Source organism: Merops nubicus, unplaced genomic scaffold (assembly GCF_000691845.1).
Source record: "Merops nubicus isolate BGI_N331 unplaced genomic scaffold, ASM69184v1 scaffold13639, whole genome shotgun sequence".
NCBI classification, from domain to species: Eukaryota; Metazoa; Chordata; class Aves; order Coraciiformes; family Meropidae; genus Merops; species Merops nubicus.
This window is the reverse complement of record NW_008630272.1, coordinates 25,240-38,919: the sequence shown is the minus strand read 5'-3', so window position 1 is coordinate 38,919 and position 13,680 is coordinate 25,240. Positions and strand designations below refer to the sequence as shown.

The window sequence follows — 13,680 nt, the reverse complement described above, 5'->3', positions numbered from 1 at the left end:
CCCATCAATAAGACAAAACTGAGATTGTCTCCACTTCCATTCACATCCGAAAATACACCTCTATGCAGAAAGGGATTAATGATGACAGTTTTCATTCCTTTTACACCTGTTTGCATCAACAGACTTTGGTGTTGTTCCTCCAACAATGGTCTTAGGGCAAATTTTAGCTGCAGCCACCAGTAAATTTCTTCTGCTTTGGCCTCATGAGAAAACTTAATTTTAAAACCTGACAGCCTGTGTTTTAAGATACTTGTTTTCTTTTTAACTGAAACTTCTCAAACATTTTCTAGTAATACTATTAAAAAGAGAATCTGATCAACATGCATATACTACTGATCCCAGGATAGAGGGAAGACAGCTCAGCTATCTAGTACAGATATTTTTTACGTATTTCTTCTCAAAGTATGAAAAATGTTATCTTACCATAATTAAATTGACTGTTTGACTTTTCACAGTTAATGATGTTAAACCGGTAACCAATGCCAGTTTTCATTCCACTGACTTCGAAGTAAAACCATTGATGATAGTGATTGCTATTTATATCCGAGTTCAGAATCAGATCATACTCATTCCTAAAGATTAATAAGAACAAATGGATCTTTTTTTAGGAAGTGGAAAAAAAAGGCCTTAAGTGTAAAAAGAAGAGTTGAAACATCTTACTTTCTGATCTGAATAACTTTGCGCAGGTTTCCAGATTCAAATTTGGAATTAAACTTCAAAACATCAGCTTCCTCTGGTACTAAACAACTATGAGGAGAAAAAGAAAATGGATCAAATCAAATAAAACAAACTACTAAAACTCATGCTGCTGATCTGAGTCCTCACTTGTTAACTCAGAAATTTAAAACCTTCCTCTCGATAAAGATTCAACTTTCATTGAAGCTTGTCATAAGGACACTGCTTTAAATGCTACATATATCACAGAGAAAGTAAAACACACTTAGAGTATTCACTGAGCAATGGTTTTAAAAGGGTAAAAACTTACCTCATATTATCAAGGTCATAAACAACTCTGTCTATAATGTCATTTTGATGAATAAGTCTTTCAATGTCTTGAGAGATTTTTGTCCTAAAATGAAAAGCAGAGCTATCATTTAAATTGTTGCACTGTTTCCAATTACAAAAGAGGAATTATCTCATACAACAATGAACAGTAACCAAGTGGACATGAAGACAGTGGGACAGATTTTCAGAGACCTCAGCCTCACCCCCATTTATGTGCATAAACTGCTTAAGTTTAAACACCTGCATTCACAGCTAACTGAGTCCAGTATCTCTATGTAAAAGAACTGAGTTTTCATGCACACCACCCCACTGGGTATTATCTTATGGAAAAAAATGCATACTTTACAGTAGAAGCAGGAATTACTCAAAAATTACTGATGTTAATGCTTTAATCCAGGACAACACTTGATAATATTAGTAACTTATATGAATCCTATCATAACTAAAATTTTTTAGAGAGTAGGTCATGCAGTGAGTTTGTTAGTTGACTAGCTTTTCACCTCTTGAGAGCTAGGTTCATTTATCGACTATGTAAATAAGAATGAATTTGGTGATGTCAGCCAAATGCATAACTGGCAGTATCTAGATCCTGGTTTGGAAAAGTAAGAATGTGTTGCAGTTCAAGAATGAAATATAGTGGCAGAGCTGTGTGGAAAAGCTTCCACAGCACCTGCAATAAGAAGAAAAGGAGGCAGATTAATAATGAAAAATACAGAAACAGAGTGGTAAAGTATGTTCAGGCTGAAAATTCTCCATTTAATTCAAATAAATATTGTTAACAAATGAGAAGAAGGTGGTAAATGCAACAACTCTAGTGCCTCAGATTAAATTAAAACTAACTGGAAAATAAAATAAGTCACAAGGCCGATGTACTGACAAAATTGTAAAAAGGCTGACTCACCACAATCTATCTGATCAGGTTCAGCTCAGGGCAGAACTACAGATTTTGGATCTTGCACTTGCTCTTAAGACAACTCGTTAGATCTCAGTATGCCTCATCTCTAAAGGGTCATGATACTTCCTATCATCACAGTTGTGCCAAGACAAAATCCATTAATGAATATCAGGCATTCAAATACCATAGTAATAACCAATATAGACAAAAGGAAAGAAAAAATGGTATTCAAGATGCACATGAAAAGGAAAAGTAGTAGCAGACATCTTCAGGTTCAAAAAACCCGTGATAATTAAGAAAAAAATATAAAAACGCCACTGCTGATGTGGACCTCTGTGTTTATAGATTAGTACTTTGTGGATTCTGATTTACTCTGCTGATAATTTTTAAATGTCAGATGATTAGCAGATACTAATGTATGACAAAAAATAACCTAAAGCTAAGGAATGGAAAGAAGTAGGAATTTAACCCCAGACTTACAGCATATTTAACTATATAATAATTTTCTTCCATAAAGGATAGAATAATATAAAACACTTTAGTTATTTTCAATGACATTTTCCCAAACAATAATTTGGTGAGACATTTGGTGAAAATTACATTACTAAATGTAAACAAAAATACAAAAGCATTAAAAAGCACAAATTCAAAAGCATTGCATCTTCTAGCATACTGCAGTACTGAAAAAACCAACAACAACAAGAAAACAGATCCCCACACCACATTTAATAAAAGTAAAAGAAAACCCATTAAAACTCCCCATCTCATCCACCTACAATGTTTTCTTGAACTATAGGGATGGATTAAGAAAACCATTTGTCTTCTAATTACTTAGCTGATGAGCAGTAATGAACTGGTTATAGTAAGGAGGACATAAATCCAACTGAATGCCAAAACAGTTTGGACACAACTTTATAGAAGAATTAAAAGTTCTTCATGTCCCCTACCAAACCAATTTTCACCATCTTCCTAGAAACTATAAATTTCTAAAAAGGTCAAGCTCTTTTTCAGCAGGTTGCCTTCTAAGAAATTTGCTACACTGCAGTAACAGAATGAGTCCTTCGTAGAAAGTGAATTCTTAGAACAGTGTATTTTAAGAAGGTAATGCAGGGTTTTTCATTCAAATTTACCAATATTACCTGCTATTTCAGTCTTGTTTCACACAAGACCTTAAAAAGTTACTTTCAACTTAGAACATACAACAAAACCAAAACATTTTAAAGTTAAAATAAAACATACTCTAGAATTACCTTCACAGTTCAGAAATAAGATTTACGTATAACTACACAAGAGTTAATACAGTACTTTATATCTAAGAAAAATATGAGCACAGGAATGACAAATTTTATCTGACTTCATTCCATTTTACTTAGGAAAACTCAGAATTATTAAGTGCTACAACGAAAAACATGAAAATTGGCAAGATTTTCTTAAAACACAGTTCCTAGGCGATTTCTGACTCAAAACCACTGCCCTTCTCAATTAGCTGAATCTATCTAAAAATAGGCTTACAGGGAAGATCCTTCTTCACCACTGAATGGGCTTTCCAGTTATTGTACACTCATTGCATCAAGTGTTTAAACACTTGCTCATTTCACTAGAAAGGTCACTTTTTTTACACAACATGTGAAACAGCTAAAGGATTTTAATTACACAACTTACAGACATTTAATCTCAATCATTTTAACAACTAAATGTAAATATGAAGAATCTCATGAAACTGGTTAAAGTATAAAGCTGAAAGTATGTAATCTAACTAATCAAGTTGCAAGCTGACATACTTACATGTTTTGCTAACATGCTCATTTGTATTTATAATAATTTACAAAGCATACAAGCCAGCTCTTCTTACCACCACTGCAAACTATTAAGAGTCATATCACCCTTCATCAACTAATGTCTCAACGAAGAAATAAATAGGCTCATTGAAGGGACATTTTTGTTGGTTTATTCTTCATACTGTTTGTGTGTCATTCTGCAGGACCTAACATAAATCGCATCCTCAGCACTTGTTACACCAAACCAACCAACTTAAGTGCATTAATTTTTAAATTTTTCCCCACTACATTTCCCCTAAAGATTGCTTTGTTATCACAGTTAAGAGAAAAGCTGAAGTGTCTTTAACTGTCCTATCTTTGCTAGGACATGAAGGAAGCATTCAGCTGGGTTTTCTTTTGTGGGTTTGTTTTTGTTTGGTTTTGCTGGTTTGGGTTTTTGTGGGGGGCTGGTTGTTTGGTTAGTTGGTGTAGTGTTGATTTTAGGGTTTTGTTTGGCTGGTTGGTTTTTTTTTTACAAACTACAAAATCTACATGGGATGGCAGAAAAGGAGACTGTAAATTCAACTTAGTATTTAGAAACTGAATTACAGAATTAGCAATTACAGAATCAGACTGTTTCCTTGTTTATGGCTCTGCACTGATCAGTGCCTACTAACCCACCTTCAAACTGCTTTTCACAGAAAATAGTTTTAGGTGCCCAAGTAAACACTGTATATGTGCCTGTTAATCTCATCCTAAAGATTGTTTCTCAAGGGAAGAAAAATAACAACAAAGGAGGAGCATGGTAACTCACCTCTGCACCCCATATGGCCTTTCCAGAATGGGCTCCTTAAATGGTGGGGGAATATGGCCAAAATAATCTGGATAGGCCACTTCTGAATATTCAGGAATAGACTTTGTGGTTTTTACCATTTCAATATAGAGATTACAGTCATGAACTGGTGATATATCAGAAACCTCAAGCATAACTTGCTCCTCTGATGAACTAGACCTGGAATCTTCCTCCTCAGAATCCACTCCAGCACAGCAGAGTTTTCCCAGCTGGACAGATGATCCCTCGAAGAGGCTACTTCCACACGGTGAAACATTTTCACAAGGTTTACTACAAGCAAGTGTGGTAAGGTTAGTTTTGCTTTCCTTCTTTATTATACACTCTGTACCAAAATACTGATCACTTTTTTCACTGTTCTGCAGACTGATTCTGTCCAAGCCTTTCACAATTTCTTGGCTTAGACACTGGCATGATGGAATAACGTTTCTTTGATCATCTTCCTGATACTGTCTACTGTCATTGATACTATCTGTCTTTGGTAGTTCCAGAAAGACAGGCCTTCTATTATATTCCTCTGTCAATAAAGGATTACTCTCTTTCAAAGCAACTCCCTTCATTGACTGGTTTGCTTCAGCAGAGTGTTCCTCTCCTGCTGTAGGAACAACAATAGGTCCACTCAGATTTGCATCGGGTACACAAGGCTTTGGTTCCTCAGAAACTAAGTCACAGTCCTTAGAAAAAAAAGAAACAAAGAAGCCAATTTGTTAAAAAAAGTAAACAATTCCTAAAGTTTCATTTTTATTAGACATTTTTCTCTTTAATTGTTCCCAGGATGTGTTTTGCAATAATCCAAAGTGTAATTTAAAAGACAACGGTTACTATGTTTTAAATTTCCACAAACAAAGGAAGTCTCTGCTTTTACAAGATAGTGTCAAAGCAATAAACAAATAGTTAATCAATAACAAAATATGGAATACTATGAATATTTGTCAGAAATCTCATATCCTTTCTTACTATTTCAGTTTTTGCTGTAATTAGAAAACAACTCTCCTTTATATCTGCCCACAGTTCCCTTCTCAGTCAGATTGAAGCAACCCATAACACCAAACTAAGTAACTAGCTCCAGAATTACAGACTTATTTTTTTGACTAGCGGAACTATCCACTCAGAAACGAGTGTTAAAGTGTATTCCAAGGTCAACCCATCATGGTGAGGAATGCCCCCGGATTCGTATACTTTACCTGAAAGTTTTCTGAAAGCTCTGGGAAAAATTGCTCATACATTTTGAGGTCTTCTATGGGTCTTCCCAATTCCTGTCTAGGTTTCAGTTTATTAATATCAGTCTCAATATCATCATTCTGAAAAAGCACCAGAACAAATTAATCTTGCATCCAGAACTAATGAATTTCTGAATAATTACATTCACCTTTTATTTCTGATGTGGCCCTACTTTAAAAGCCAAGTATCACTATTTCAAAATCAGCTGTGCTGCACCTTTCACCATGAAGGTTTAAGCAGCTCAACTGTATTAGTATGCCAAAGTCTCCATTTCATCAGAAATATTACAAACATCTCAATTTTCTTGTTCTCACCCAAATGCATTATGCACAGACATCAGGCTACACTTCCCAAGAGATCTGTGCACAATTCAACTATTGCAGCCTGGAACATGGAGATTTCACCTCACTGAAGTGACAAAAGAGTAACTGCTTCTATGGAAGATACTCCCTTTGCCAGGGCTCATGAGAGCTTTGAACAAAATCTGTCATTCCAGACAGCAGACTGGCAATTCAGTTAATTCCTGAATATATGTAACATAAAAATACAAAATAAAGCGGTTGTGATTATAGTAACCTAAAAAAAACCCAAAACTGTTTTGCCTTATTTTTACCTGTTTTGTCTCATACCAACCTTAAAATGTTGGTCCTTATCATCGTCATTTTCAGTTTCAATTTCTGATTCTGTTTCAGTATCATCGTTATCATCACTTTCATCTACTACATCATCCACTATGATACAAAAAAAGTTTCATAAGGCTGATTATACATCTAATCCACTACATATACTGAAAAAAAAATAATCTGGATGTGCCAAGAAATCTCATCACAGCTTGAGGTCAGCACAAAATGAGATGGCTCAAACACCTTTTCCCAAAGTAAGTAATAAAGACCACATCCACAAAAACAACCGAGGTCTCAATAGCTTTCAGTAATGTCAGCTAGTACTGACCCAGTAACAGGGAACAATGAGACACTCTCTTCACTTTTTTATCTTGCTTAAATGGGGTCTAACAATTTAAAAAAGAAAAATATCAGAAACTTAATAATGAAGATTAAACCAGTAAGGAAAATACTCAAGTAGAGTGGCCACTGCAACCATTTAGCATGGACAGGTTGGGAACTAAATTTTGCCCCTGAAAGATAGAGCAAGATGTTACTTTTTAGACATGCAGAACTATTTGGACAATAATGACCATTTCTACTTGAATCCGAGACACAGTACACTGAAGGATCTAGGAAGCCCTCCCTCTTTCCACAGGAAAAAGAAAAAAGCAAAACTCATTGTTTACACATGATTAACAAAAATTGGGGTAACTCCCTAATATGTGGAAATGCGCATTAACTGGTTATTCTGGCAGATGATCTGCTTTCTAGTGGCAAATTTTATCTTTTTTATCATGCCGTTTGAGTGCTGGGGGGTTTTGTCGTGCTTTCTGAAAGAGTTTTGCATGCAAGAAATTTGCTGATTGTCAGTAAAAGGCTCATAGGTTTACAAGTTACACTGACTTTCTAGTGTATTCAGAGTGACTGACTGCATGTAGCTCTTACAGTGTTGACTGTGCAAGATTACACATTTAATAAAACCAGAGGTGTACGCACCCCAACATCCTACTTGCCTTTTAATATACAAATTTTTCATTAAAAAGAAAATCCTATGCATCCTATTTTCTTCGGTTTTTTCAGTTGTTTTTTTAACAGATAACAAACCTATTACAAAAAAACTACCAGTAGTCTACTTCATTAGAATAGGAAGCTTCTAAACAGGTATTATGGAGTATCAAAAATACTGTATTAAGTACAGGTTTAATTTCTCTGGATTTTGGAACATATTTCTAAATCCATTTTCTACTTCAAAGGCAAACCATAAAAAAACTACAGGCTCCTAAAGTTTGAGTCTGACCCACATGAACCCAAAATGGATTGCTGTGTTTTTTCAGACTATGACCACATTTTGTTTCAGGAGATACTGTGAATACGAATATATAAAAAATTCTGACTTTGCCTCTTCATACTAGAGAATCATAGAATGTCTGGACTGGAAGGGACCTCCAAAGGTCATCTAGTCCAACCCCCAACCCCCCCAAAGCAGGGACATAGAGAGAAACTTCCTAACAACAACTTCCAAGCTGTTTCATCCTATCTGAAAATGCATTAAACCTTAATTATCCAAAAATAATGAAAGGTGTTCCCAATGGGATGAATCTATTTCCCACAAAGCACCATACCAATGTTTTGCAGACAAATATTTCCCAAGAGACTGCATGTCCAAGACAGTAGCTCTACTTCTCTCATCAAGCAAATAAAAGAATAACCACAATAACTTTAAAAAATAACACTTCAAACGGTACATGTAAATCTGAGTCCACTACATCTAGTTAGAGTATAATAAATCAAGGAACATGCACTCCTGTAAAACAGGATGTACACTTCATTACATTTCACACAGGAGACTGTATATTGCAGGTGAGTTAACAAGAGAGCCTATTTAAGTTTGTTGAGTAATATGTGCAGCCTGTACTTTAAACTACAGAGTTTGATTAATATTACATTTTAGTTCCTGTTTCTGAGATATAAAAAATAACACATAGCCACATGTGTATAGACAAAATTGTCATCAGTTAAAAGTTAACATTAGAAATTTGTTCTCCACACTAAGAGTCACAGACCCTTTGCTAGCTGAGAAGTCTTGGAGACCAAGTTTTAGTGGAGAACACAAATAAGTGACTCAACCCTACATCTAGCAATGTTAGACATAAATCAAAGACAAAATATTACAGAATTACCATACCATCAGGAGGCAAATTGTACAGCTGAGCCACAGGACCACTGGCAGGAATAACTGGGAGTTGGAAATGGAAAGCACTCTTAATAGTTGGTAAAGGAAGACGATTTTTAGGAAAACATTTTCTCATTATTAGGCTGGATGTGTTGACAAGGGGATCCAGAGTTCTTACTGCAAGGCACTCCTATTAACAGGAAAATAATGAAGACAAAAGAAACTCTCAAACTAATAGTCAAACTGCATTTGTTTTACAGATTTCTAGAATTCACTAACAGCAAAGTATTTTGTTTACAATAACACTTGCTAATGTCTCCTTTGAGGGCCAGAAGAACTTCCACCAACTCAATTTCATGTTTTTTAAAAACCCCAAGCCTCAAAATTAAAAGACTACACCCTCCTTTTAAAAAATTAAGTTCAACAGCCCCTTCTAGTCACAGCCAAGTAACAGCAAATAAAAACTTAATTCTGTACTCTTTCATTCTGCTTTAGTCAAGAACAGAAAATAATCCTTATCCCCATTATCAGGAATAAACATATCATAAAGGAATTATGACAAATTTCAGACTGGATGTGTTTTTATATCCAAAGAGGCAAAAGCAAAAACAATAACAAAAAACTTACTTGTGAAGTGTTGTAAAGAATTTTCATCCCATTTGCATCAATGAATGCTTTTCGTCCCAGTTTGATGTTTGTAACACTTTTAATACACTGTAAAACTCCTTTACGTATCAGCATGTATCTGTGTCGACTATCATGACGGTGCCAATCAACATAAATTGTTAAAAGCACCTGCACATATCCTCTGTCTACTGCTCTCCTTGCATTTGTTTCTTCATAAAAAAGTTAGGAAAGAAAATTAAAAATTGCCCAATGACTTCAATATTATTTTCAAATCAATGTTACAATTATTCTTTTTACCCAAGTAACTGAATTGTTTCATTTAAGGTAGCATTTTAGTCACACTTAGTGGAGTTTTATATAAACCTGAACAGAAATGACAGAATAACTGAGGCCAGTAGTTCATACTTAATTTTTCGGAATAACATTGCACATAATTTTAATGGTTAATGGTTTAGCAGAATAGTGTATAACTGCCTTTAAGTGTAATGCACAAAACTGTCAGCTATCGAGTTAAAAACTGTTTCTGTAAAGCTTATCTACCTCTATCCACACACACTGTGTAGGTAAAAGATTTGAAACAAAGTTCTTATCCTTGTAATGTATACAGTTTTGCAGCAGCTATCACTCAAATTTTATAAACTCAAAATACCTCTACCCCAAATACCAAGTAATCAGTATGACAACTGGGCCCTACACATCAGAAACTAGTGGTTTTTTGAGAAGATTTACTTGTATAGAAGTTACAATGTCAAAACCGCTCAAGACTGAGTAAAACATCTCAAAATAAATGCAGAAGACCTCCTGTTTTATTAAAGACAGTGCTTTTAAACATTGAACTTTTATCTTAGGGAGAGAAATTTAACTCCCAATTCACAGAACAGAACACTAACAATAATTCATTTCTCCCAAGGAGAAATTCCAAGATTAGTAAATATGTATGTACATATCACATAAATATTAAAGAACCAGAAACTGCAGATGAAAATTATGCCTTATTTCTAAATTTCCTAGCCTTGATTTTTGTTTTGGCCACAGACTTAATACTAGTTTTACACTCTATGTGTATAAATAAACACATATATACATGTCAGCTAGATAAACAGTTTATTGTAGTCACTTACTTGATTTCAGCAATGCAGCAAGCGTGTCTAAAGCAACTCTGTCAACACAATAAGAAAAGTCAAAACAACAACCAATCAGTAAGCTTAATCTATAGCACTGTAAAGCTATACAAAATATCTACAAACAGACTTGTTTACCACTTGTCCTCATGTTCTCCTGGTTGCACCACATCACAGACTTTGCTTTTTAAACTTGATTTTACAAGAAAATCAGGCATCTCTGTTATATATGAAGTCTGATGGTGAAATTTAAAAATATTAGTGCAATGGTTACACGAATTTTTAGCCTTTGCAAAAAAACACCATGACTTTACATAATATTTATGAACCATACTCAATGGATGAGATACTTTTGAAAATCGTGATTTTATGTGGCACAAGTACTTCCACAAAGCAAGGGACACTATATTAGAAAACTGCAGGTCAAAACCTACTGAGGAGCTTGTATCAAGGATGTCACAGAGAGACCTGAACATCCCACTGACTACTACCCATTGCTGCTGTTTCACGTGGGCACCAGCAATACAGCTACCTGAAGAGTACCAAGAGGGACTACAGAGCCCTGGGAGCAGTAGTGAAGGACTCAGGGGTGCAGGAAGGACTTTCATCAACCCTCCCAGTCAAAGGGATGGGCTTGAAAAGGCCAATCAAACTGCTAAAATCAATAACTGGTTACAGGAATGGTGCCACAGCCAGGGCTTCAGCTACTTAGACCACAAGTCTCACCTTGAGAAACCTGGTCTTCTGGGGGCTGGCGGGGCCCATCAATCCACCCCACCTTGAGGCCAATGCCAGAAACAGATGCCCTGGGCCTGGACAAGGATCACAGGCCAGCAAGAGAGCACATGAAGTACCAGCTCCAGTGAGAGAGCAGCTTAAATGTCTCTGTGCAAACAGAGAGAGCAGAACATGGGGAACAAACGAAAAGTTACAGACGTGCACGTGCCTGCAGAGCCGTGATGTTTTTGGCATCACTGAGACATGGTGGGATGGCTCCTATGACTGAAGTACAGGAAATAGTTGGATACAAGCTCTTTAGGACAGCCAGGCAGGGGAGAAGAGGAGGGGGTGTCACCCCCTTTGTCAATGATCAGCTGGAGTCCATAGAACTTAGCCTGAGGATGGATGAGGAGCTGACCAAGAGTTTATGGGTCAAGGTTAAAGGGAAGGTGGGGGAAAGTGATACCATAGTTGGGGTCTGCTACAGGCCACCTGACCAAGAATGCTGAGTGGTCCTTAGGGCAACAAGAAGAGTGCACAGCAAGCTCACTACCCTAGGCTTCAGGAGAGCAGATTTTGACCTCTTCAGGAATCTGCTTGGCAAAGTACCATGAGATAAAACCCTGGACAGAAAACGGGCCCAAGAAAGCAGGTCAATATTCAAGGACCAATGCCTTCAATCCCAGGAGCAATATGTTTGAAAAAAAGAAGCAAGCAGGCAAGAATGCCAGGAGGCCTGCATGGATGAACAAGGAGCTCTTGTACACACTTAAGATGCTAAAAAAAAAAGCCTATTAGAGAGCAGAAGCAAGGACAGGGAGCCTAGGAGGAATACAAAGAAGCTGTTTGAGTAGCCAGGGATCAGGTTAGAAAAGTTAAAGCCCAGAGAGAGAACTAAATGTGGCCAGGAACGTCAAGGGTAACATGAAAAACTTCTGTATGTATGTCAGTGATAAAAGGAAGGCTAGGGAAGGTGTAGACCCAGAGAGTTCTTCCTCTCCAGAAGGAAACAGAAGACCTGATCATGAGAGATACAGAGAAGACTGAGGTACTCAGCAACTTCTTTGTCTTGGTCTTCACTGGCAAGGACTCTATCCACACTGATCAAACTGCAGAAGGTACAGGCAAGGACTACGAGAAGGAATATCTGCCCGCTGTAAGTGAAGGTCACGTCTGAGACTATGTAAAGAGCCTGAAGGTGTACAGGTCCAAGTGACCTGATGAGATCTATCCATGGGTCCTGAGGGAACTGGCGGAAGAAGTGGCTAAGCCACTTTCCATCATATCTGAAAAACGATGGCAGCCTGGTGAAGTTCCCCCTGACTGGAAAAGGGCCAACAGGATGCCCATTTTCATAAAGGGAAAAAAGGAAGACCCGGGCAACTACAGGCCAGTCAGCCTCAGCTCTGTGCCTGGCATGATCATGGACCAGCTGCTCCTGAAGGCTCTGATAAGGCACACAGAAAATGAGGAAGTGATTGGTGGCAACCCACGTGGCTTCACCAAGGGCAAATCCTGATGCAAGTGGCGGCCTTTTACAATGGAGTTAGAGCATCAGTATGTGTCCTGGGTTCAGCCAGGGTAAGGTTAATTTCCACAAGGGGCTGCAGTTGGAAGAGGCTGGGGCCGGGCGGGGCCCCGACCCAGCCAATGTTCTGTACTATACTGACATCATGCCCTCCATAGAAGGGGAACAGTCTTTGTTTTTTCATGTTAGCTTGAGGCTGGAGCAGGGAGAGCTGCGGCATCTCAGGTAAGGGATTTGTTATTACTTGCTTTATAGATTATTTCACTGGAATTATTGTTATTATTGTGGTCTCCTCTCTCTTTGTTGCTTTATTAAACTGCATTTAACTCAATCCACAGGCTTTTTGTTCTCTCTTCCTCACAATTCTCCTCCCCTGACACAAAGCAGCGGAGGGAAGAAGTGGACAGTGACTGCTGGGATTATCTGCCAGCTGAGACTACACCACAACGGCGGGTAAGGGAAGAGCAACCAAAAAGTCCTACCTGGACTTGTACAAAGCATTCAACACTGTCCCACACAGTACTGTGGTCTCTAAACTGGAGAGACAGAGATTCAACAGATGGACCACTTGGTGGATAAGCTGGCTGGATGGCCGCACTCAAAGAGTTGTGGTCAACAGCCCATTGTCTAAGTGGAGTGGTGTTCCTCAGAGATCAGTACTGGGATCAGTGCTGCTTAACACCTTAGTCAGTGACATGGACAGTGGGATCGAGGGCATCTTCAGCAAGTTTGTGGATGACACCAAGCTATGTGGTGCAGTCAACATGCTGGAGGAAAGGGATGACATCCAGAGGGAGCTTGAGAGGCTTTAGAGGTGGGCCCACGCCAACCGCATGAAGTTCAACAAGGCCAAGTGCAAGGTCTTGCACCTGCATGGAGGCAATCCCAAGCACAAATACAGGCTGGACTGAGACTAACCCTGCAAGGAAAGACTTGGGGGTGCTGGCTGATGAAAAGCTCAACAGGACCCAACAATGTGAGAGTGCAGCTCAGAAAGCAAAGCATATCCTGGGCTGCATCAAAAGAAGCATGGGCAGCGTGTGAGGGAGGTGACTCTTCCCCTGTACTCTGCTCTCCTGAGACTCCACCTGAAGTATTGTATCCAGCTTTGGAGCCCCCTACACAAGAAGGACATGGACCTGTTGGAGCAGGTCCAGAGGAGGGTCATGATGTTGATC

At 38.0% G+C, this 13,680-nt stretch overlaps 1 protein-coding gene across 2 annotated transcripts in view; it reads right to left on the bottom strand.

The window, feature by feature from the left end:
* The window catches only part of AGTPBP1 (ATP/GTP binding protein 1), a 52,104-nt gene that overhangs the window by 25,922 nt on the left and 12,502 nt on the right, over window positions 1-13,680 (bottom strand). Inside the window, exons 8-16 of one of the 2 annotated variants that reach the window (XM_008947238.1) lie at window positions 10,255-10,292; window positions 9,134-9,342; window positions 8,519-8,696; window positions 6,362-6,459; window positions 5,692-5,808; window positions 4,472-5,181; window positions 986-1,069; window positions 661-747; window positions 424-572 (exon numbers count right to left, since the gene is read on the bottom strand). In XM_008947238.1, the coding sequence (XP_008945486.1) occupies window positions 424-572; window positions 661-747; window positions 986-1,069; window positions 4,472-5,181; window positions 5,692-5,808; window positions 6,362-6,459; window positions 8,519-8,696; window positions 9,134-9,342; window positions 10,255-10,292 (1,670 nt within the window). The remainder of the gene's footprint in view (window positions 1-423; window positions 573-660; window positions 748-985; window positions 1,070-4,471; window positions 5,182-5,691; window positions 5,809-6,361; window positions 6,460-8,518; window positions 8,697-9,133; window positions 9,343-10,254; window positions 10,293-13,680) is intronic. The other variant, XM_008947239.1, reaches the window with a different exon arrangement.